The sequence below is a fragment of the Pseudorca crassidens genome, chromosome 8 (assembly GCF_039906515.1).
Source record: "Pseudorca crassidens isolate mPseCra1 chromosome 8, mPseCra1.hap1, whole genome shotgun sequence".
In the NCBI taxonomy this organism is placed as follows: Eukaryota; Metazoa; Chordata; class Mammalia; order Artiodactyla; family Delphinidae; genus Pseudorca; species Pseudorca crassidens.
The window spans coordinates 50,607,967-50,630,224 of NC_090303.1; the positions used below are offsets into that span (position 1 = coordinate 50,607,967).

At 39.8% G+C, this 22,258-nt stretch overlaps 1 protein-coding gene across 1 annotated transcript in view; it reads left to right on the forward strand.

Annotated features, from left to right (window-relative positions):
- CALCR (calcitonin receptor) overlaps nt 1-22,258 on the forward strand; it is a 150,106-nt gene that overhangs the window by 107,562 nt on the left and 20,286 nt on the right. The window contains exons 8-9 of the mRNA XM_067746397.1: nt 3,218-3,344; nt 21,689-21,842. Coding sequence (XP_067602498.1) covers nt 3,218-3,344; nt 21,689-21,842 — 281 coding nt within the window. The remainder of the gene's footprint in view (nt 1-3,217; nt 3,345-21,688; nt 21,843-22,258) is intronic.

Consider the following 22,258-nt stretch of genomic DNA (forward strand, 5'->3'; position numbering starts at 1 on the left):
ATTTCATGCCATTTCTACTAAAGACATTTCAGGTCTGACAGGAAAATGTCCGCTTCTCTCATGTTCATTCAGGCAACAGGATATTTGTATTGAGAACAATTAAACACATAATTTCTTAAGTTCAGTTAATCCTCTTCAGCATCCTATACCTCTTTCAGAACATTTATTATAATAGTAAATAATTATGTAATGTATAAGGTCCCAGAAAGCAGAAGCTGTCTGTTTTGTTTACCCATATATCCCTAGCATCTACAAGAGGGTTTGAATCAGAGTTGGATACACAGTAATAGGTGTTGGATCATTGAAAGAATTTTAATAAATTTAAAGTACCTTTAACTCGCTTCAAAAAGCTGAGTGTAAATGTCATCAAGTAAGTGTAGTAAAAATTTTAAAACTCAATAAGGGGAAATTATATTGAAATCTTCAAGAAACAGACTCATATATTAGTCATATTCTTCCTTTGGAACCTGACAGTTTATCCAGCTTTAAACCATCACTTTCTCATTGTGTACATAACACAGTACTGTATATAGGTTTTACGTAATGTTGAACAACAGGATAATGTCCAATATTAGTTAAGAATCTGGCAAATGTTCAGTATGATACAAAGTATGAAATACGAGATCATCTAGCATTTAATGTAATTCTCTGTACTGGAAAAACTGTTTAGTGGTCACGGCTCAAAGAAAATTGCTATTATATAAAGATTTTTAATGCAAAAAAGAATATTAAGCCCTACTGTGTGTCAGAAGCTGTGCTAGGTACACAAAACAAATTCCTTTAGCATTTCCATTCTAGTAAGAGAAAATAACAGGCAGTAAACAAATATACGCTATGTCAGGAGGCAGTAAGTGTTAAGAAGAAAAAAAAAAAAACAGGGATACAAGAACCCAAGAGTAAGCTGGAGGTGGAGGAAGTATATTTTATTTAGGGCAGTTCTGGTTTACACAGGAGACTGAACATTAACCAGTTCTGTAAGCTAATATCCATTGACAGATTATTGAACCCTACCCAATCCAAAGAAAATCAGGCATGAGAATAACAATGCTGAATGATGCATTCATCCATACTCCTTAGTTATGCATAATGTCAACTGTCGTTGGTTTAAGCCAGGCTGAATCCAATAATGAGAACACAGATATTTGCCTCCCAGTGAGAAGAATTATAAAATGCTATTACGACTGTATGAAAAAGGGCAGGTCAGATGTTTAACAGTTACTTTATGGGAAGAGTTTATGCAGTATAAATGGGCGTGATGTTTTACATAAATATTTTTTTCTTTTTAAAGCCTTAAATTTGCATCCTACTTTTTTTTTTTTTTTCCCGGTACGCAAGCCTCTCACTATTGTAGCCTCTTCCGTTGCGGAGCACAGGCTCCGGACGCGCAGGCTCAATGGCCATGGCTCATGGGCCCAGCCGCTCCGCGGCATGTGGGACCCTCCTGGACTGGGGCACGAACCCGTGTCCCCTGCATCGGCAGGCGGACTCTCAACCACTGCGCCCCCAGGGAAGCCCCCTGCATCCTACTTTCTATAGTACTGTTAAAAAACCAACTAGGTTCAGTTTATTTAACAAAATTTTCTGCTGCTACATAAAGTAGCACATGGTAGTGTGTGTGAGAAAAAGAGAGAGAGGGAGAGAAAGTTCTCCTCTAAACCCCATCTTTACCATTGGCTGCCTCCTGCATTCTACTCCTGCTCAACAAGTTGAGGATTTTAAAATATTCTGTATTAACTATTTACTAATACTTGTGCTTCCTGAAGAGTTGAAAAAGGTAGCTACAATAATCAAAATATGCTCTAACAGTTGCCCTTATTGCTTAAAGTTACTTTTTACTACAGATAATTGACAACTCATTTTTCCTTTGATTTGAAAATATAGGAAAGCATTTTCATGACCCATTTTTCCCCAGAATTTTCTTGTCAAAATGCCTGGGATTCTAGCTTTATTCCATGAAGATTTTTTAGGAGTAGTTACTATGATCACTCGTTGGCATCATTAACTGAATGTTAACGTTAAATTTCTCACATTATGCTAAATATTTTTTGACTGGATCAAATATGGTAAACACGAGATTTTAATTCATCTAGGATAATCACTCCAATTTTGTTATAGCCGTCCTGCAGGCTGTCTACATTTGCATCAAAAAGTGAAATAGGAGGGGCTTCCCTGGTGGCGCAGTGGTTAAGAGTCCGCCTGCCGATGCAGGGGACACGGGTTCGTGCCCCGGTCCGGGAAGATCCCACATGCCGCGGAGCGGCTGGGCCCGTGAGCCATGGCCGCTGAGCCTGCGCGTCCGGAGCCTGTGCTCCGCAACGGGAGAGGCCACAGCAGTGAGAGGCCTGCGTACCGCAAAAAAAAAAAAAAAAAAAGTGAAGTAGGATATTCAAACTAATGTTTATTTAGATGAACATTCACACAAGTACACAAGTACAAATTTATGAAGTGGAGGAGAAAGGAATGAAAAATGCAGCAAACCGTTTAGTACGCCAGAGGTGGGACATGGCTGTTCCAACAAGCAGTGCATTTGGATAGATCCCAGGTCCAAACCACACTGTGCCTCAGCACGAGATCAGATTTGAGACTAGTTAGAATTCTCTGCCTGTGTCTGAGCTCCACCATCAGGAGGACATGGAAAGAAGGAGCCTTAGGGTTGATTTCCAGTTGGAATACAAGAAATAAGAAGGTATTAAAAGAAATGGTGAAAGAAAAGGATGACAGGAGACTTAAGAAAATCTGTGTATGTGATGGGCCAAGGACATGGATTCAGTCAGGCTGTCAGGCAGCCTTGTTTCTGACTTCAGGCTCTGTTATCCCATTTGCCACTCAATTTCTGCCGGGTTACATCAATAGAGAGTCGACATTTCATCTGAAGCACAATTCCAAACCCTAATAGTTTCTCTTGTAAAAGTCCTTCTGTTAATTAATTTTATGACATTTGTTATCATTGAAAGTGATTTTTATCACTCACTCTTTTAGTTATTGTAGGAAGTCACCCTGAGGACTGAAAACTATGAGCTACTGGAAAACTGTCTGTAAAAATCAGGCAGAAAGGTAGTAATGAGTCTTAAAGATGAAAACAGCTTCACTTATTTCTATATGTTCTTTCCTCTGTTGCTAAAGAAAATATTAAAAATATTTACAAAGTGGGTTTTTTTTTCCAGGTACATCAACATTTTGGCACTGGTTAATGCTTTCTGTTACTTTTTCCTTCCAGGAGCCTTAAGTGCCAAAGGGTGACTCTGCACAAGAACATGTTTCTGACTTACGTTCTGAATTCTATCATTATCATCGTCCACCTGGTGGAAGTTGTGCCCAACGGAGAGCTCGTGAAAAGGGATCCGGTAAGCACTACATGATTTGTTTTTAATTTTATTTTCAAGGATATAAGAAGTATAAATAGTGAACATGGTGTCATTGTCTTACTTAAGCAGCTGTTTATATATATAATAATATTTTACAGTTGAGTTTTGCATTTAACAAGGCACATCATTTCTGTGTAATTATTGGAAGTAATGGTTATATGCTATAGTAAAGGGCTGGGAATGATAAAGTTGTAGCCCAATAAGAATCACACCGTAAATAATGAATTTTCATGACTAATCAATAATTTATTAACATCTATGGGAAGTTCACTGAGCACATATACTAGGTGTACTAAGGCAGTGCTTTGCAGTGGCCCCAGTGTGTCACTAATGGGTTACAGGTGTGCATAGGTATTAATCCCTCAGCATTCTGGTGCCGAGCTGGTCTTGGGCCAGTCACTTCAGCTGCAAGTAGCTATGCATTTACTCTAGTGATTCATATAAATTTTATCATGTTCTATGTTTGCATGACTTAGAAAAAAGATTTAAATGTCCCTAGTTCAGGCACTGTCATCTCCCAGTCTCTGCTAATGGCCCCCATTAACTGAGCTCAGCCAGAAACCAGAGGGCGAGGAAGCCCTGAAGGAGATGTGCAGAGCAATTTCTCCAGGCCCAGGAGCTGGGTAGAGAGTGCATTTGAAAGCACAAACAGAAGTTATCCAGCACACAATGAATGGCCAAGGGATATTTTCATTTTTGTTTCTCTGCTTAACTGTGTTATGCAAGCATCTGTAGATAGCCTCATCTTTCAAAACTGGCATTTGACAGCTCTGCCAACCCAATGACAAAAATGCGTGAAATCTGCCCAGGGCGTGCATCCTGCGTGACAGTGGCATGGCATGGGAAAGCAGCTTAATTTGGCTTCTAATGGATCCACAGTGCTAATAATTTTTGCAGTGTGAATACATCCAGAAAGGCATTGTGATCCATCTTTTAAAACCATGGCATCTGTTATTGAGACAGATCCCTGTCTTAGGTGCAGAATGGGTTTACCTTGATGAGTTTTCGTCTTTCATGTCAACTGATTTTAATAAAAGTAATCTCATTTCACTGAATCCTCACAAGACCCCAGCGAAGGGTGGATATTCTCCCCATTATTTTTTTTAACATCTTTATTGGAGTATAATTGCTTTACAATGGTGTGTTAGTTTCTGCTTTATAACAAAGTGAATCAGCTACACATATACATATATCCCCATATCCCCAACCTCTTGCGTCTCCCTCACACCCTCCCTATCCCACCCCTCTAGGTGATCACAAAGCACTGAGCTGATCTCCCTGTGCTATGCAGCTGCTTCCCACTAGCTATCTATCTTACATTTGGTAGTGTATATATGTCCCTGCCACTCTCTCACTTCATTCCAGCTTACCCTTCCCCCTCCCCGTGTCCCAAGTCCATTCTCTGCATCTGCATCTTTATTCGTGTCCTGCCATCTCCCCATTATTATTATTATTATTTTATCTTCTATTTTCTTTTTTTTAACACCTTTATTGGAGTATAATTGCTTTACAATGCTGTGTTAGTTTCTGCTTTATAACAAAGTGAATCAGTTATACATATACATATGTTACCATATCTCTTCCCTTTTGCATCTCCCTCCCTCCCACCCTCCCTATCCCACCCCTCCAGGCGATCACAAAGCACCCAGCTGAACTCCCTGTGCTATGCGGCTGCTTCCCACTAGCTATCTACCTTACGTTTGGTAGTGTATATATGTCCATGCCTCTCTCTCGCTTTGTCACAGCTCACCCTTCCCCCTCCCCATATCCTCAAGTCCATTCTCTAGTAGGTCTGTGTCTTTATTCCTGTCTTACCCCTAGGTTCTTCATGACATTTTTTTCCCTTAAATTCCATATATATGTGTTAGCATACGGTATTTATCTTTCTCTTTCTGACTTACTTCACTCTGTATGACAGACTCTAGGTCTATCCACCTCATTACAAATAGCTCAATTTCGTTTCTTTTTATGGCTGAGTAATATTCCATTGTATGTATGTGCCACATCTTCTTTATCCATTTATCCGATGATGGACACTTAGGTTGTTTCCATCTCTGGGCTATTGTAAATAGAGCTGCAATGAACATTTTGGTACATGACTCTTTTTGAATTATGGTTTTCTCAGGGTATATGCCCAGTAGCTGTGTCATATGGTAGTTCTATTTGTAGTTTTTTAAGGAATCTCCATACTGTTCTCCATAGTGGCTGTACCAATCAATTCACATTGCCACCAGCAGTGCAAGAGTGTTCCCTTTTCTCCACACCCTCTCCAGCATTTGTTGTTTCAAGATTTTTTGATGATGGCCATTCTGACTGGTGTGAGATGATATCTCATTGTAGTTTTGATTTGCATTTCTCTAATGATTAATGATGTTGAGCATTCTTTCATGTGTTTGTTGGCCATCTGTATGTCTTCTTTGGAGAAATGTCTATTTAGGTCTTCTACCCATTTTTGGATTGGGTTGTTTGTTTTTTTGTTATTGAGCTGCATGAGCTGCTTGTAAATTTTGGAAATTAATCCTTTGTCAGTCGCTTCATTTGCAAATATTTTCTCCCATTCTGAGGGTTGTCTTTTGGTCTTGTTTATGGTTTCCTTTGCTGTGCAAAAGCTTTGAAGTTTCATTAGGTCCCATTTGTTTATTTTTGTTTTTATTTCCATTTCTCTAGGAGGTGGGTCAGAAAGGATCTTGCTGTGATTTATGTCATAGAGTGTTCTGCCTATGTTTTCCTCTAAAAGTTTGATAGTTTCTGGCCTTACATTTAGGTCTTTAATCCATTTTGAGCTTATTTTTGTGTATGGTGTTAGGGAGTGATCTAATCTCATACTTTTACATGTACCTGTCCAGTTTTCCCAGCACCACTTGTTGAAGGGCTGTCCCTTCTCCACTGTACATTCTTGCCTCCTTTATCAAAGATAAGGTGACCATATGTGCGTGGGTTTATCTCTGGGCTTTCTATCCTGTTCCATTGATCTATCTTTCTGTTTTTCTGCCACTACCATACTGTCTTGATTACTGTAGCTGTGTAGTATACTCTGAAGTCAGGGAGCCTGATTCTTCCAGCTCCGTTTTTCATTCTCAAGATTGCTTTGGCTATTCGGGGTCTTTTGTGTCTCCATACAAATTGTGAAATTTTTTGTTCTAGTTCTGTGAAAAATGCCAGTGGTAGTTTGATAGGGATTGCATTGAATCTGTAGATTGCTTTGGGTAGTAGAGTCATTTTCACAATGTTGATTCTTCCAATCCAAGAACATGGTATATCTCTCCATTTTTTTGTATCATCTTTAATTTCTTTCATCAGTGTCTTATAATTTTCTGCATACAGGTCTTTTGTCTCCTTAGGTAGGTATATGCCTAGATATTTTATTCTTTTTGTTGCAGTGGTAAATGGGAGTGTTTTCTTGATTTCACTTTCAGATTTTTCATCATTAGTGTATAGGAGTGCCAGAGGTTTCTGTGCATTAATTTTGTATCCTGCTACTTTACCAAATTCATTGATTAGCTCTAGTAGCTTTCTGGTAGCATCTTTAGGATTCTCTATGTAGTATCACGTCATCTGCAAACAGTGACAGCTTTACTTCTTCTTTTCCGATTTGGATTCCTTTTATTTCCTTTTCTCCTCTGATTGCTGTGGCTAAAACTTCCAAAACTATATTGAATAAGAGCGGTGAGAGTGGGCAACCTTGTCTTGTTCCTGATCTTAGTGGAAATGCTTTCAGTTTTTCACCATTGAGGATGATGTTGGCTGTGGGTTTGTCATATATGGTCTTTATTATGTTGAGGGAAGTTCCCTCTATGCCTACTTTCTGCAGGGTTTTTATCATAAATGGGTGTTGAATTTTGTCAAAAGCTTTCTCTGCATCTATTGAGATGATCATATGTTTTTTCTCCTTCAATTTGTTAATATGGTCTGTCACATTGATTGATTTGCATATATTGAAGAATCCTTGCATTCCTGGAATAAACCCCACTTGATCATGGTGTATGATCCTTTTAATGTGCTGTTGGATTCTGTTTGCTAGTATTTTGTTGAGGATTTTTGCATCTATGTTCATCAGTGATATTGGCCTGTAGTTTTCTTTCTTTGTGACATCCTTGTCCTGTTTTGGTATCAAGGTGATGGCAGCCTCGTAGAATGAATTTGGGAGTGTTCCTCCCTCTGCTATGTTTTGGAAGAGTTTGAGAAGGATAGGTGTTAGCTCTTCTCTAAATGTTCGATAGAATTCGCCTGTGAAGCCATCTGGTCCTGGGCTTTTGTTTGTTGGAAGATTTTTAATGACAGTTTCAGTTTCAGTGCTTGTGATTGGTCTGTTCATATTTTCGATTTCTTCCTGATTCAGTCTTGGTAGGTTGTGCATTTCTAAGAATTTGTCCATTTCTTCCAGGTTGTCCATTTTATTGGCATACAGCTGCCTGTAGTAATCTCTCATGATCTTTTGTATTTCTGCAGTGTCAGTTGTTATTTCTCCTTTTTCATTTCTAATTCTATTGATTTGAGTCTTCTCCCTTGTTTTTTTTTTTTTGATGAGTCTGGCTAATGGTTTATCAATTTTGTTTATCTTCTCAAAGAACCAGCTTTTAGTTTTATTGATCTTTGCTATCGTTTCCTTCATTTCTTTTTCATTTATTTCTGATCTGATTTTTATGATTTCTTTCCTTCTGCTAACTTTGGGGTTTTTTTGTTCTTCTTTCTCTAATTGCTTTAGGTGCAAGGTTAGGTTGTTTGTTTGAGATGTTTCCTGTTTCTTAAGGTGGGCTTGTATTGCTATAAACTTCCCTCTTAGAACTGCTTTTGCTGCATCCCATAGGTTTTTGGTCGTTGTGTCTCCATTGTCATTTGTTTCTAGGTATTTTTTGATTTCCTCAGTGATCACTTTGTTATTAAGTAGTGTATTGTTTAGCCTCCATGTGTTTGTATTTTTTACAGATCTTTTCCTGTAATTGATATCTAGTCTCATAGCGTTGTGGTCGGAAAAGATACTTGATACAATTTCAATTTTCTTAAATTTACCAAGGCTTGATTTGTGACCCAAGATATGATCTATCCTGGAGAATGTTCCATGAGCACTTGAGAAAAATGTGTATTTTGTTGTTTTTGGATGGAGTGTCCTATAAATATCAATTAAGTCCATCTTGTTTAATGTATCATTTAAAGCTTGTGTTTCCTTATTTATTTTCATTTTGGATGATCTGTCCATTGGTGAAAGTGGGGTGTTAAAGTCCCCTACTATGAATGTGTTACTGTCGATTTCCCCTTTTATGGCTGTTAGCATTTGCCTTATGTATTAAGGTGCTCCTATGTCGGGTGCATAAATATTTACAATTGTTATATCTTCTTCTTGGATCGATCCCTTGATCATTATGTAGTGTCCTTCTTTGTCTCTTCTAATAGTCTTTATTTTAAAGTCTATTTTGTCTGATATGAGAATTGCTACTGCAGCTTTCTTTTGGTTTCCGTTTGCATGGAATATCTTATTGCATCCCCTTTCAGTCTGTATGTGTCTCTAGGTCTGAAGTGTGTCTGTTGTAGACAGCATATATATGGGTCTTGTTTTCGTATCCATTCAGCCAATCTGTGTCTTTTGGTGGGAGCATTTAGTCCATTTACATTTAAGGTAATTATCGATATGTATGTTCATATTCCCATTTTCTAAATTGTTTTGGGTTCGTTATTGTAGGTCTTTTCCTTCTCTTGTGTTTCTTGCCTAGAAAAGTTCCTTCAGCATTTGTTGTAAAGCTGGTTTGGTGGTGCTGAACTCTCTCAACTTTTGCTTGTCTGTAAAGGTTTTAATTTCTCCATCAAATCTGAATGAGATCCTTGCTGGGTAGAGTAATCTTGGTTGCAGGTTTTTCTCCTTCATCACTTTAAATATGTCCTGCCAGTCCCTTCTGGCTTGCAGAGTTTGTGCTGAAAGATCAGCTGTTAACCTTATGGGGATTCCCTTGTGTGTTATTTGTTGTTTTTCCCTTGCTGCTTTTAATATGTTTTCTTTGTATTTAATTTTTGACAGTTTGATTAATATGTGTCTTGCCATGTTTCTCCTTGGATTTATCCTGTATGGGACTCTCTGTGCTTCCTAGACTTGATTAACTATTTCCTTTCCCATATTCGGGAAGTTTTCAACTATAATCTCTTCAAATATTTTCTCAGTCCCTTTCTTTTTCTCTTCTTCTTCTGGAACCCCTATAATTCGAATGTTGGTGCATTTAATGTTGTCCCAAAGGTCTCTGAGACTGTCCTCAGTTCTTTTCATTCTTTTTTCTTTATTCTGCTGTGCAGTAGTTATTTCCACTATTTTATCTTCCAGGTCACTTATCCGTTCTTCTGTCTCAGTTATTCTGCTATCGATCCCATCTAGAATATTTTTCATTTCATTTATTGTGTTGTTCGCCGTCGTTTGTTTCATCTTTAGTTCTTCTAAGTCCTTGTTAAATGTTTCTTGCATTTTGTCTATTCTATTTCCAAGATTTTGGATCATCTTTACTATCATTATTCTGAATTCTTTGTCAGGTAGACTGCCTATTTCCTCTTCATTTGTTAGGTAGGTCTGGTGGGATTTTATCTTGCTCATTCATCTGCGGTGTGTTTTTCTGTTTTCTCATTTTGCTTATCTTACTGTGTTTGGGGTCTCCTTTTTGCACGCTGCAGGTTCATAGTTGCCGTTGTTTTTGGTGTCTGTCCCCCGTGGCTAAGTTTGGTTCAGTGGGTTGTGTAGGCTTCCTGGTGGAGGGGACTAGTGCCTGTGTTCTGGTGGATGAGGCTGGATCTTTTCTCTCTGGGGGGGCAGGTCCAAGTCTGGTGGTGTGTTTTGGGGTGTCTGTGGACTTATTACGATTTTGGGCAGCCTCTCTGATAATGGCTGGGGTTGTGTTCCTGTCTTGCTAGTTGTTTGGCATAAGATGTCCAGCACTGTAGCTTTCTGGTCGTTGTGTGAAGCTGGGTGCTGGTGTTGAGATGGAGATCTCTGGGAGATTTTTCCCGTTTGATATTATGTGGAGCTGGGAGGTCTGTTGTTGACCAGTGTCCTGAAGTTGGCTCTCCCACCTCAGAGGCACAGCACTGACACCTGGCTGCAGCACCAAGAGCCTTTCCTCCACACGGCTCAGAATAAAAGGGAGAAAAAGTAGAGAGAAAGAATTAGTAGAAGTAGGAAGAAAGAAAGGAAGGAAGGAAGGAAGGAAGAAAGAAAGAAGGAAAGAAAGAAAGGAAGGAGGGAGGGAGGGAGGGATGGTGGGAGGAAGGAGGGAAGGAAGGGAAAAAGAAAGAAGGAAGATAAAGTAAAATAGAAAAGTAAAATATAATAAAGTTATTAAATTAAAAATAATTATTAAGAAAAAATAAAAAAACAAAAACAAAAAAACGGACAGATAGAACCTTAGGACAAATGGTGGAAGCAAAGCTATACAGACAAAATCTCACACAGAAACATACACATACACGCTCACAAAAAGAGGAAAAAATAATAAATCTTGCTCTCAAAGTCCACCTCCTCAATTTGGGATGATTCGTTGTCTAAAGGAGGGAAGAAAGGAAAGGAAGAAAGCGAAAGAAAGAATATAAAGTAAAATAAAATAGAGTTATTAAAATTAATTATTAAGAAAGAAAAAAATTAAAAACAAAAAAACAGACGGATAGAACCCTAGGACAAATGGTGACAGCAAAGCTGTACAGACAAAATCTCACACAGAAGCATACACATACACACAAAAAGAGGAAAAGAGGAAAAAATCATAAATCTTGCTCTCAAAGTCCCACCTCCTCAATTTGGGATCATTCGTTGTCTATTCAGGTATTCCACAGATGCAGGGTACATCAAATTGATTGTGGAGCTTTAATCCGCTGCTTCTGAGGCTGCTGGGAGAGATTTCCTTTCTCTTCTTTGTTCTCACAGCTCCCAGGGGCTCAGCTTTGGATCTGGCCCCGCCCCTGCGTGTAGGTCACCTGAGGGCGTCTGTTCTTCGCTCAGACAGGACAGGGTTAAAGGAGCCGCTGATTCGGGGGCTCTGGCTCACTCAGGCCGGGGTGGGGAGGGAAGGGCACGGAGTGCGGGGCGGGCCTGTGTCGGCAGAGGAGGGGCACGGAGTGCGGGGCGGGCCTGCGTCAGCAGAGGCCGGCGTGACGTTGCACCAGCCTGAGGCTCGCTGTTCGTTCTCCCGGGGAAGTTGTCCCTGGATTCCGGGACACTGGCAGTGGCGGGCTGCACAGGCTCCCCGGAAGGGAGGTGTGGAGAGTGACCTGTGCTCCCACACAGGCTTCTTGGCGGCGGCAGCAGCAGCCTTAGCGTCTCATGCCCGTCTCTGGGGTCCGTGCTTTTAGCCGCAGCTTGCGCCCATCTCTGGAGCTCCTATAAGCAGCGCTCTTAATCCCCTCTCCTCGCGCACCAGGAAACAAAGAGGGAAGAAAAAGTCTCTTGCCTCTTCTGCAGGTCCAGACTTTTTCCCGGACTCCCTCTGGGCTAGCCGTGGTGCACTAACCCCCTGCAGGCTGTGTTCACGCCGCCAACCCCAGTCCTCTCCCTGCGCTCCGACCAAAGCCTGAGCCTCAGCTTGCAGCCCCGCCCGCCCCGGCGGGTGGGCAGACAAGCCTCTCGGGCTGGTGCGTGCCGGTCGGCACCCATCCTCTGTGCGGGACTCTCCCGGCTTTGCCCTCCGCACCTCTGTTGCTGCGCTCTCTTCTGCGGCCCCGAAGCTTTCCCCCTCCGCCACCTGCAGTGTCCGCCCGTGAAGGGGCTTCTAGTGTGTGGAAACCTTTCCTCCTTCACAGCTCCCTCCCACTGGTGCAGGTCCCGTCCCTATCCTTTTGCCTCTGCTTATTCTTTTTTCTTTTGCCCTACCCAGGTACTTGGGGACTTTCTTGCCTTTTGGGACGTCTGAGGTCTTCTGCCAGCGTTCAGTAGGTGTTCTGTAGGAGTTGTTCCACGTGTAGATGTATTTCTGTTGTATCTGTGGGGAGGAAGGTGATCTCTGCGTCTTACTCCTCCGCCATCTTCCCCTCGTCCCCCCATTATTAACTGAGTAAATGGAGGCTCAGTGAAGGCACGTGTCCTACACACCATGGATAGTTAGACGTAGATAGTTGTCCTACACACCGTGGATAGTTAGATAGATAGATTCACACCCAGACCTGTCCCATGCAGAAGCCCATCCTCTCTCCTCTGTACCACATGGTGCTCTTGATTATCTTGATTTCTTTCCTTAGGAAGATTGTTCATAAAGATATTGGCTCGGCCATTTCAAAGTAATGGTTCTTCATAATTAGACAAGCACACTCCATTTCATTAGGGAAGCTGATTCCCACTAAGATTAAAACAGGTGTAGAAGCCATTAACCAAGAATATCTCAGCAAAACTCAAATTTGGAGCATCCCATTTCCCATTAAATATGAAAACCCTGAGAAAGTTACTATCTGTACAAAGTAGGCCAGGAAATGGCACTTTAGTTATTGAATAATCAGCCCACCAACCTGGGAGCAGAGGTCTTGTAATTCTTGAATAGACTCTCTCCCATCTCTCTTGTGCAGGGTCTCACACCCACATGTTATGCCTCCAGCCCACCCTCTGGATGTAGGGTAATGGGGGCTTTTCATTCATTATGAGATCATACTAAACCTGTTATCCTCCTGAAATAGTATACATTTAGGACTTTTTCTGAGTTCACTATTAAATTGTAGAAGCCATTTAACCTTATCCATCAAATGAGAGTAATAGAAACTGCTCTTACTTCCAAGGGGTTGTCCCAGAGTCCCAAAGAAGCATAAAGCTTTTAAAAATTCCCAAGAGCGTGATATTGCAAACGATTGCTCACAAGGTTACTGCTAACCCTTGCCCTGTGGCTAGCTCCCTAGGTCTCTGCACATGACTTTCCCAACCAATCTGTTACTCTATCCGTTTTCTTAGACAGGTAAGTTATCATTGGCGGATGTTTTCACTTTCATAGGTACTTTAGGAACAGACATTCCTAGGTACTCTGGCAGTCACAGCACACAGGCTGCCTCCTAGCCACCAAGCAGCCAGCTCGGCTCTGCCTTCCAGCTCCCCTATTGCCTCGAAACCTTTAATAAAGCCTGTAAGCAGGTTCTAGGGACCTGGCTTAGCCACAAAACAGCTGATTCCCTGGGAGAATGTGAGCATAGGGGAGTCAGAGAAATTAATAGGAAGCTTTCTTCTGGATATGGAGATGGGAGGGTGGCTGTCTCACATTAGGCATTCTCAAAGTGACAGAAGTTTGAAAAACTGAAAAGAAGTTTATCTTTATGGCATGACTAACCCCGGGTTCTCCTAATCAATATCTTTTTAACCTAACAGACTTGGGTTTTTTTTTTTTTTTTTTTTTAGCTATGCAAGAGTAAACTTCCTAGGAAAAAACTATAAAACTCTTGAAAGGTAGAACTTCATCCAATCAATCAAGTGTTTATTGAGCACCCCAAACTCAAATTTTAGTCTTCAGGCTGAACTAAATTCATATCATTTGTGGGAAATATCTATTTATGACATTCTCTTCACAAGCCCTAGGAATATGCCCAGCCTCACATGGGAACAGCTGCCTATGTCTTGCAACTATATATGTGAGACTCAGTCATTTATCTACCTATTTCAAAGCGTGTGTATGGCTCTTTTTTAGTGGAAAACAAAGGAGCAAAAAGTCTGATTTTGCTCTGTGTGCCTGAATGAGAAGTCTCCTTTCCTCTAAGATTCAAATGAGAATAAGCCACCAATCACAGCCCACTTACAGTGGAAAACGGGGAGTGTGTGAGCACACTTCGCCCTCTTCCACATTTCCAAATGTCTGTTTTCTTCCACAGGACAAAATCTGGAAACATGTGCCTTTCACCAAATACATATAAATAGCATAGGCTAAAAACCAAAGACCACAACGACAAAAATTAATTGACGTTTGTAAATTGTGAAGCATACAACTGGCCCAAAGGAAAAAAACTAGGACATTTGTTGTTAGTACTTTCTCTATTTGAACAGTCTTTGTTTTCCAGTGAGATTTTGGTACATCTCTTATCTAATCCTCCACATACAACACAGGACTGCTTTCTCTAGGCAGGCAAAATTAGTTCAAGAAAAGGGTAGGAAAGAACTCTCAAGTAGATATATCTTGTATGTTATTCATTATTGAAAATGCTTATTTACTATTTTCAAGAGAGATATAGGTCTTAAACTTTGTATTGTACCTTATCTTGAAAATGCATATTCTGTCATAAATGCTATCATAGAAGTCTAATTTCTTGAGGATCTTTTCCTATCCAAAAGACTATTAAAGTAAATTGCAGTTGGAACTACAAATGCAGGCATTAAGAATAAAGGAATTTCCCCTGTTGTAATATATTTGAATACCCAGGGGACAAACAAGAACTAGGAAAGGTTTAACCAGGTTTAACTAGAAAAGCCCCATCTTTCCGAGCAATAAAATTCCCCACCTTTAAAAAGACAGAAAATAACAGCCAAATATTGAGAGTCATCAACGTATTACTAAGTCATGTGCAACATCAGATATTTTAAATTACTCTAAATAAATTATATGAAATACTGCATTTTTCTTAAAAAACTGACATTCCAGAAAACACTAGATTAAGGTCCTCCCTAGTCAAGAAAAGTGGAGATAATAAAGAAAAACCCAAGAAAGAAGAGACAGACAAAAAAAATTAGCAGAAGAAATTTTTGAAAAAGGGAAGATATTAGACATTTTCAGTCTACAAATATTTATTAAAATTGCAATTAACATGAAAAACATAACCAAAGTCATAAACTAAAGCACATCCATCAGCACTTCATCTCTGTGATTAAGCATATGTCTCTTTTCTATAAAAAAGAATACATAATTTTCTATATAAAAAAGAATATATACTTTTTAAAGACTCTTCCTTAAGCAAACTAAAGACAGAATTGTGGGTTGTTTTTTTTTCATTTTGACCCAGTTCTCAGGTCAGTGAATCAGTAGTTAAGAGGCAAAAATATTTTCCTTCCCAGTGCCCAAGGGGATATATTAAAAAGAAAGTTATTTCTTGTAAAAGGAGGCTGCATTATCCCAGTGCTTTCACACTACTTCTGTAAGGGTTTATTTTGTTGGGGGCAAAAGAAAACAGTGTTCTCACTTCTCAGCAGGGGATCCCAGTGGGTTTATGGTCCCTTTCCCATCGAAGTAGTCAGTCTCTTCCCTTGAAAGTTTTTTGGTTGGGCAGATTCTCTCCTGTAAAACCAAGGGTGAGAATCTTACTCCTTCACACAACTTTTTTTTTTTTTAAAGTTAAACTCAAAATAACTCATCGAATAAATAAGGGCTGAATAAATCCTCAGTTTATTGAGTGATGTGAAAATTGCCCATTGTCATTTGTGTCATTTGAACATTTCATTTCCATAATATGTAAAATTTCATTTTCTTGTTCTGTCTGCTTATTCGATGATCTTCATGTAGAGAGTTAGGAGGCAGAATTAAAAGCATTGTTCTTGCTGCATCTAAAGGAAGCTGGCAGCAGACTAGTCATTTTCTAGAAAGAAATGTTTCTCTGAACTTTTTATCTGAGTCTGAAAGGGACAATACAGTGAGATTAGTTTTTACTGGGAACCTGAGCATTTACCTCAAAACCCAAAACAATTGGGTCACATTTTCTACAGCCTCTTATATAAGTAAAGTCAAATGAGTCCCAAGTTCTGAAAACCAAAGTGAATTTCTTCTAAGTCTCACTTGTTCAGGACAGTTGAGCCAATAGGCTATGTCAGAACGTCAACCTAGTCACAGGAAGATCAGCTTGGAATGGATGCTCAGAAGTGAGGCACTAGAAACTGATGAAACCACGGGTGGAAACTTGACTCCTCCCACCTAGCCCAGAGGAGGCTGGTGGGAGGGAGACCATGTAAATGTGAGGGAGGTGACAGCGATAGCAGAGTTTTTGAGATGAGAGATCAAATGGCAGATAAAACTGTATTGGAATTATCCATTTTGGTAGCCTATGAAGGACATTAGATTGAGAATGAAAAAGTATGATGGATTTGAGGGACAGTGCAGAGAGAATAATGCCAAGACACGGTAATGAATTGAGGTATCTTACCCTGGTCATTTATGCTATTTCACTTTACTTACATTTCAAAGCCAATAAATGGTCTTTCAACCAAGATCATATGGTACAGAAAAGTATAGAGGATTTCTTTATTCCTTTAAAAATTTCTTATTTATAATCAACCATGTTTCCATATGGATTTGAAGAATTTATTCCTAAAATGGCTATAAACAACAACCCAATCTCCAGTTTCTCTCACCTGACCAATCTGGGTGATACCTCTGCACGAGAAATTAGTCACCTACAAATGGTATCTTGTGGTGTGGTTTATGTAGTGAGTCTTCATCTCAACATTTGCAACTTGTTTCCCTTGCTTTGAGAAGGCTGTTATGAATGTCATGCAGCACTTCTTATAGATTTGTTTTCATTCTCAAAATTTCAGTTGAGTTACTAGAAGTTTTGTACACTCCCTTGGGGTATGTTGGTTAATTGCTAGAAAGCTGTGGAGCAATAATCAATTTGATATTAGCTGTGTTCAGGTGGATTGCTCCAAATACTACAGCATTGTTCTCGCTGAACCGCAGGATCTCAGATCCCAGCTCTTCTACTTACAGATTAATGTTGAGCAAGTTACTTAACCTCACTGGGCTTCACTTTCTTGATAGAGATATCAATAATAATAGTACCTTTCTCAAAGAGTTGCTTGTGAGGATTAAATGAACCAATACACCTAAGATCCATAAATCCATTTAAGAGTCAGAACTCTCAAATGTTAGCTATTATTATTTATACTAGAGTTGTTACCATTGTCAGCGACGTAAGCACTCATCATTTTCTAACTGTGGTACTCAGTTCCATTTGTGTCAACACACCATGGGAGGTGTGAAAACTCAGAGCATGTGTAAAATACTGCTTAAATCTAAAAGGACTAAGTGTGAAAGCAGAATGCACATACTCAGAGGTTTTAAATCACAAATAACCAAAAAGGGCTGTGGCCTAAGCCTGAGCATATAAAACTCATTCAGTCATGACTTGAAAATCCCCAGTGAAGAGTGATAATATCCTCATTACAGCATGTAGGCAAAGACCTGTGAGTATAGCAAGCTGTTAATTTTTATTCCCCTGCCACATTTCTAACAGGCTTTCCCCCCAACCCAATCATGTTTTCTGTTTTCTCTGGCTTTGTTTCCTGAACACTTCTGGAGTATTTCCTTTGCCAATTTCTGGATCATTTTCCAGTGTATTTATCTCAAATGGGACTTTTTTCTCCAGTGTTTTTTTTTTTTTTTTTTTTTATAAACACACCCAATCGTGACTACAGTTGCACAGATTCAAGCTTATTTTCTCTGAGGCTTTGTCAGAAATCAGCCCAGGATTGCATGACAGACTCACATTTAATTGAAAATGTTATATATTTAAATTTCTCTAGAGAAGGACTGCAGTAGTTTCCTACAAAGTTAATGCTGACTTTCTGACTGGGGGATTTCTCTCCTTCATTCAACTAGCTTTAAAGACTGTACAAGTTGACAGCTTTCAAGTTGAAATGAAAGCCTTTTGCCCTTTGGTTTATCAACTGCACTGGCATCTTGACAAAAATTTCTGTAATTCCTTCTCATGAAGTTTTAGTATACATGTGCATCAAAGTCAGGACGTTTCTCATTGCATTGTGAGTCTACTGGAACCAGAAGCTTGTGCTCTTTGTTGGTTAGAGTTATCAGTACTGGAAGGCCAGCAAGTAACCAAAACAGGAGTCAGGTACTGAGTAAACTCCCTCTGTACCCTAAACCCATTCAAAGTGTGCTCCATCATCCAATAGCATTAGCATCACTCGGTACTTAACTTAGAAATGCAGAATTTACCACCCCATGCTAGATCTTCTGAATCAGAATCTCTACTAATGGGACCCAAAATCTATGTTTTAACAAGCTCTCCCAGTGATTCTTGATGCATGCTAAACTTTGAAAAAGCACTACTATAAACTTTTTCATTATTTATATTTGAACTGGATATTTTTGGAGGGATTCATTATTACATCACTGCTTTCAAGAACTCCTTTCAATAAGCCATGCCCACACCCTTTAGAGTGTAATTTCAAGTGGTAGATGAAAGGGCATTTCAAGCTTGTAAGATGTATGAAGGAATGGAGAGGAAAAAGGTAAGCCGTATGTCCTTTCTAGTTCCCTGTGTATCAAAATCACTCTCACACTTCGAAAGAGAGCTGGGAAAAATTACTGACCTAATCAAATATCAGTCTCATTTGATCCATTCACTTTTATAGACAAACAAAAGTAGTTTCTTTCCACAGTATTTCCCACTCTAGTTCTAAGCAGTTCAGGGAAGATAATAGACTTGCAACCTCCATTCCCCAAAAGTGTATGCCCACGTGAGGTGGAATGATATACACACCACTGAAACAGAGGCAGAGCAACCTATAGACACAGTGCTGGAGATCACCAAAACCTACACCGAAGTTTATTTCTGCTTTAAAACAAGATTTATCAGAAATAAACTTGGCAGCTTTGATTCGGTACGAAGTATTATGGAGTTAGTACTCTTTAGACCATTTCAAACTAATTTTTCACTATTTTTAGTTATTTATTAATATATTTGTATAGTGGAGGATGTGGTTTTAACTGTTTGCCGTAAGTTTTTAAACACGCTTCTGATAGCCCCCAGTAACCAAAGAGAGACCATCCTAGCATACTCTTCATTTTGCTACAATATTGTTCATGCAAATTCGAGAAGTAAATTTATAGTTAGCCACCTCTTTTACTATAAGTTAGTCTGTATAGCAGCCCCCAAATAATGCAAAAATTGGAGGAAGGGCAGAATGCTTGACAACGCTTAATAATTTGTTCGACTTTGGCAGAATCTACTAATTCATTCCTTGTTAATTTTCTCACAAATTGAATGGGTTATTTAATGTTAATAACACAAACCCCATTAGTTTGATTCATTTATTTGCTATGATCTAGGTGCCAGGCTTTATGTACCTGAGAAAAGAATTTTTAATGGTATTAATGTTGATTACAGAAATCACCTTTTTTAGAAGTCATTGCGCATGGCTGCATTTATGTATTTCTGTATTAATCTCCCCTCCAGAAGATGACTTTCTCAATTGCAAGCACTGAACTTTGTCTTCGCAATTCTAGGACCTAGTCCAGGATTGAACACACAAAAAAATAAGCATAGTTTCTTCATGAAATTTAGCCACCATTTTGAAAAATCGAAGGATCTTAAATAATGTGTTTAACCAAACTCTAGCAGAATGTCCTTTAAGAAATAGTTGGTTGTTATTTTGAATTCTCCCTTGCCAAATTTTTTAAAGCCAAACAAGAACAAAACATCTCACAATTTTTTCCTTAGTATGCTACTGTATCTAGCCATATAGAACATAACTACAGGGAATAATGAGGATTGGCTGCATATAAAATGTGAAGTCAAAGCCATCATCTTTGCCCTCTTCTTATCCCTTCCTCTGCAAATGGCAGCCACCAAAGCTTCTGCTCTGGACCTCTTGATCCAGAAGGAATAGGGTTTTCAAGTAAGAGTAGTCTTTAAAATGAATCCAGAGTATCAACTGAATTTCTTATTTTACTTGTTTGTCATGTGCACATAGCAAGTATTTGCTTAGCAAATGCAAACTAATAATATTAACTAATGCCAATTAGGAAGGTAATCAGATAAAGTCAGTGCCTTTGTAAGCCAATATAAATTACTTTCAGATTACCTGATGTTTTGAATTATCTGCACTACTGTTCCACTTTGGTCAGAATCAGAGGTTGATTCTATCTCTGAAAATACACTATCTGCCTTCTCATGGACACAGCTGGCTGCTTCTTAACGTTCAATGAGTTCTGAAAGGACTCAGTGCATCAGATTCCCAATAAGTGAATTACTATTGCTATGCATTGAATAGAAATGAGTGGTCCTGCAAAGGTTACTGCAATACTGAAAGTCACTTTCAGGCTAATTTGCTTTGTAAAAAAGAAGGCCTGAAATCCAGTCAGATTCAAACTGTAAAGCAGAGCATTTGATAAAATAATAATGCAAATAATCATCCCTAATATGTAAAGTCTTGCTAAATTGTTCTTATTTTTGTTGTTGTTAGAGGGAGTCAAGCACAGCTAAATACCTTAGGGTAGTGTTCCTCAACCAGGGACATTTTCCTCTCCAGGGGACATCTGGTAACGTCTGGAAATATATATATATATATATATTTTTTTTTTTTTTTTGCGGTACGCAGGCCACTCACTGCTGTGGCCTCTCCCGCTGCGGAGCACAGGCTCCAGAAGCGCAGGCTCAGCGGCAACGGCTCACGGGCCCCGCCGCTCCACGGCATGTGGGATCTTCCCGTACCGAGGCACGAACCCGCATCCCCTGCATCGGCAGGCGGACTCCCAACCACTGCGCCACCAGGGAAGCCGTGGAAATATTTTTGATTGTTATGACTGGGCAGGGGATGCTACTGGCGTCTAGGGGATAGAGGTCAGGAATATTGCTAAACACCCATCAACACACCGGACAGCCCCATGACAAAAAGTATCCAGTCCAAAACATCGATAGTGCCAAGATGACAAACCCTACTCTAGAGGTGACTAGGAAACTATTTAGGGTGTTTTGTTATGTAGTTTAAGCAATAATTATTTCTGTACAGACAACAATATGTAGTTAAGCTTGATTGCTCCAGAAATGTGGATCCCACAGTACTGAGTACCAGGCGAGGTTTCCATCCTTCTTTCTGCGTCCCAAACACATGGACCCCCATATAGAAACTAAGGCTCCCTTATGAAAGCAAAATCACATCAGTTGGGCTCAGCATAGCTCCTGGCTCATATATGAGAAATTAACCACCTGGTTCTCTCCTCTTTTACTGCTAAGTAAACATCATTAACAGATCAGTGAACTTCAGGAGAGCATTAACAATTTCTGTGTTATTCTCCTCACTGGCCATAGAAAAGGGGCCCTAAAAGTTATGTGACGAATCCTTGGATGCTATCAGAAATTATGGGTCTCAGACACACTACAGGAAAAATAAACCTGTCTAGTCTATATAAGTAACCAGGATGTAATGCGAAAAGAACATTTGGGAGACTAGGCTTCCATTGCCCTAGTTGGCTGTTTGTTTACATGTAATACTAAGAACCTATGAACTATTACTCTGGTTTCCAATTCTAGAGGGTGACACGTTGATAGATGTTTGGGGAAACTGCCTTTCAGACTGAATGCAGATACTTTGGTTCATTCTCACGTTCTCCCTCTGTTCTCAGCCAAATTGTTACAGATGACTTCCACTGAGTATCTCCATTTCTTTCCAACAGCCGATCTGCAAGGTTTTGCACTTTTTTCACCAGTACATGATGTCGTGCAACTATTTCTGGATGCTCTGTGAAGGGGTCTATCTTCACACACTCATCGTGGTGTCTGTGTTCGCTGAGAGACAACGCATGTGGTGGTATTATGTCCTGGGCTGGGGTATGTATTTTCTGCAGCTGAGTTTTGAGCCACCTTTACCTCTGTCTGTATATTCACAGTCTTCTTCTAGTCTTGGTCAGAGAGCAGGCAGGGGCTGAGGTCCATTGAGGAGAGATGGGACACAGGTGCTGGCAGGAGTTCAGTCTCCAGGAGAACTTGGTAGAAGCTTTTTAACAAGTTCACATGGACTGTGATAGCAGGAGAGTGAGTGCAGCGAAGGAGGGGTATGACTATGAGAATGTCTTCAGGAAACAAACCCAGTTAACAGATGGACTGAAAACATGTGCTGATTGAGAGATCTGATTAGACCCTCTTCAGTTTTATTGATCACCTGTTTGTAGAGCAAAGGAGAATTTCACATTTTGAATTCTGTACTCCCCTACCCTGGACCCACTTCCCTTCCTCAAGAGTGTTCC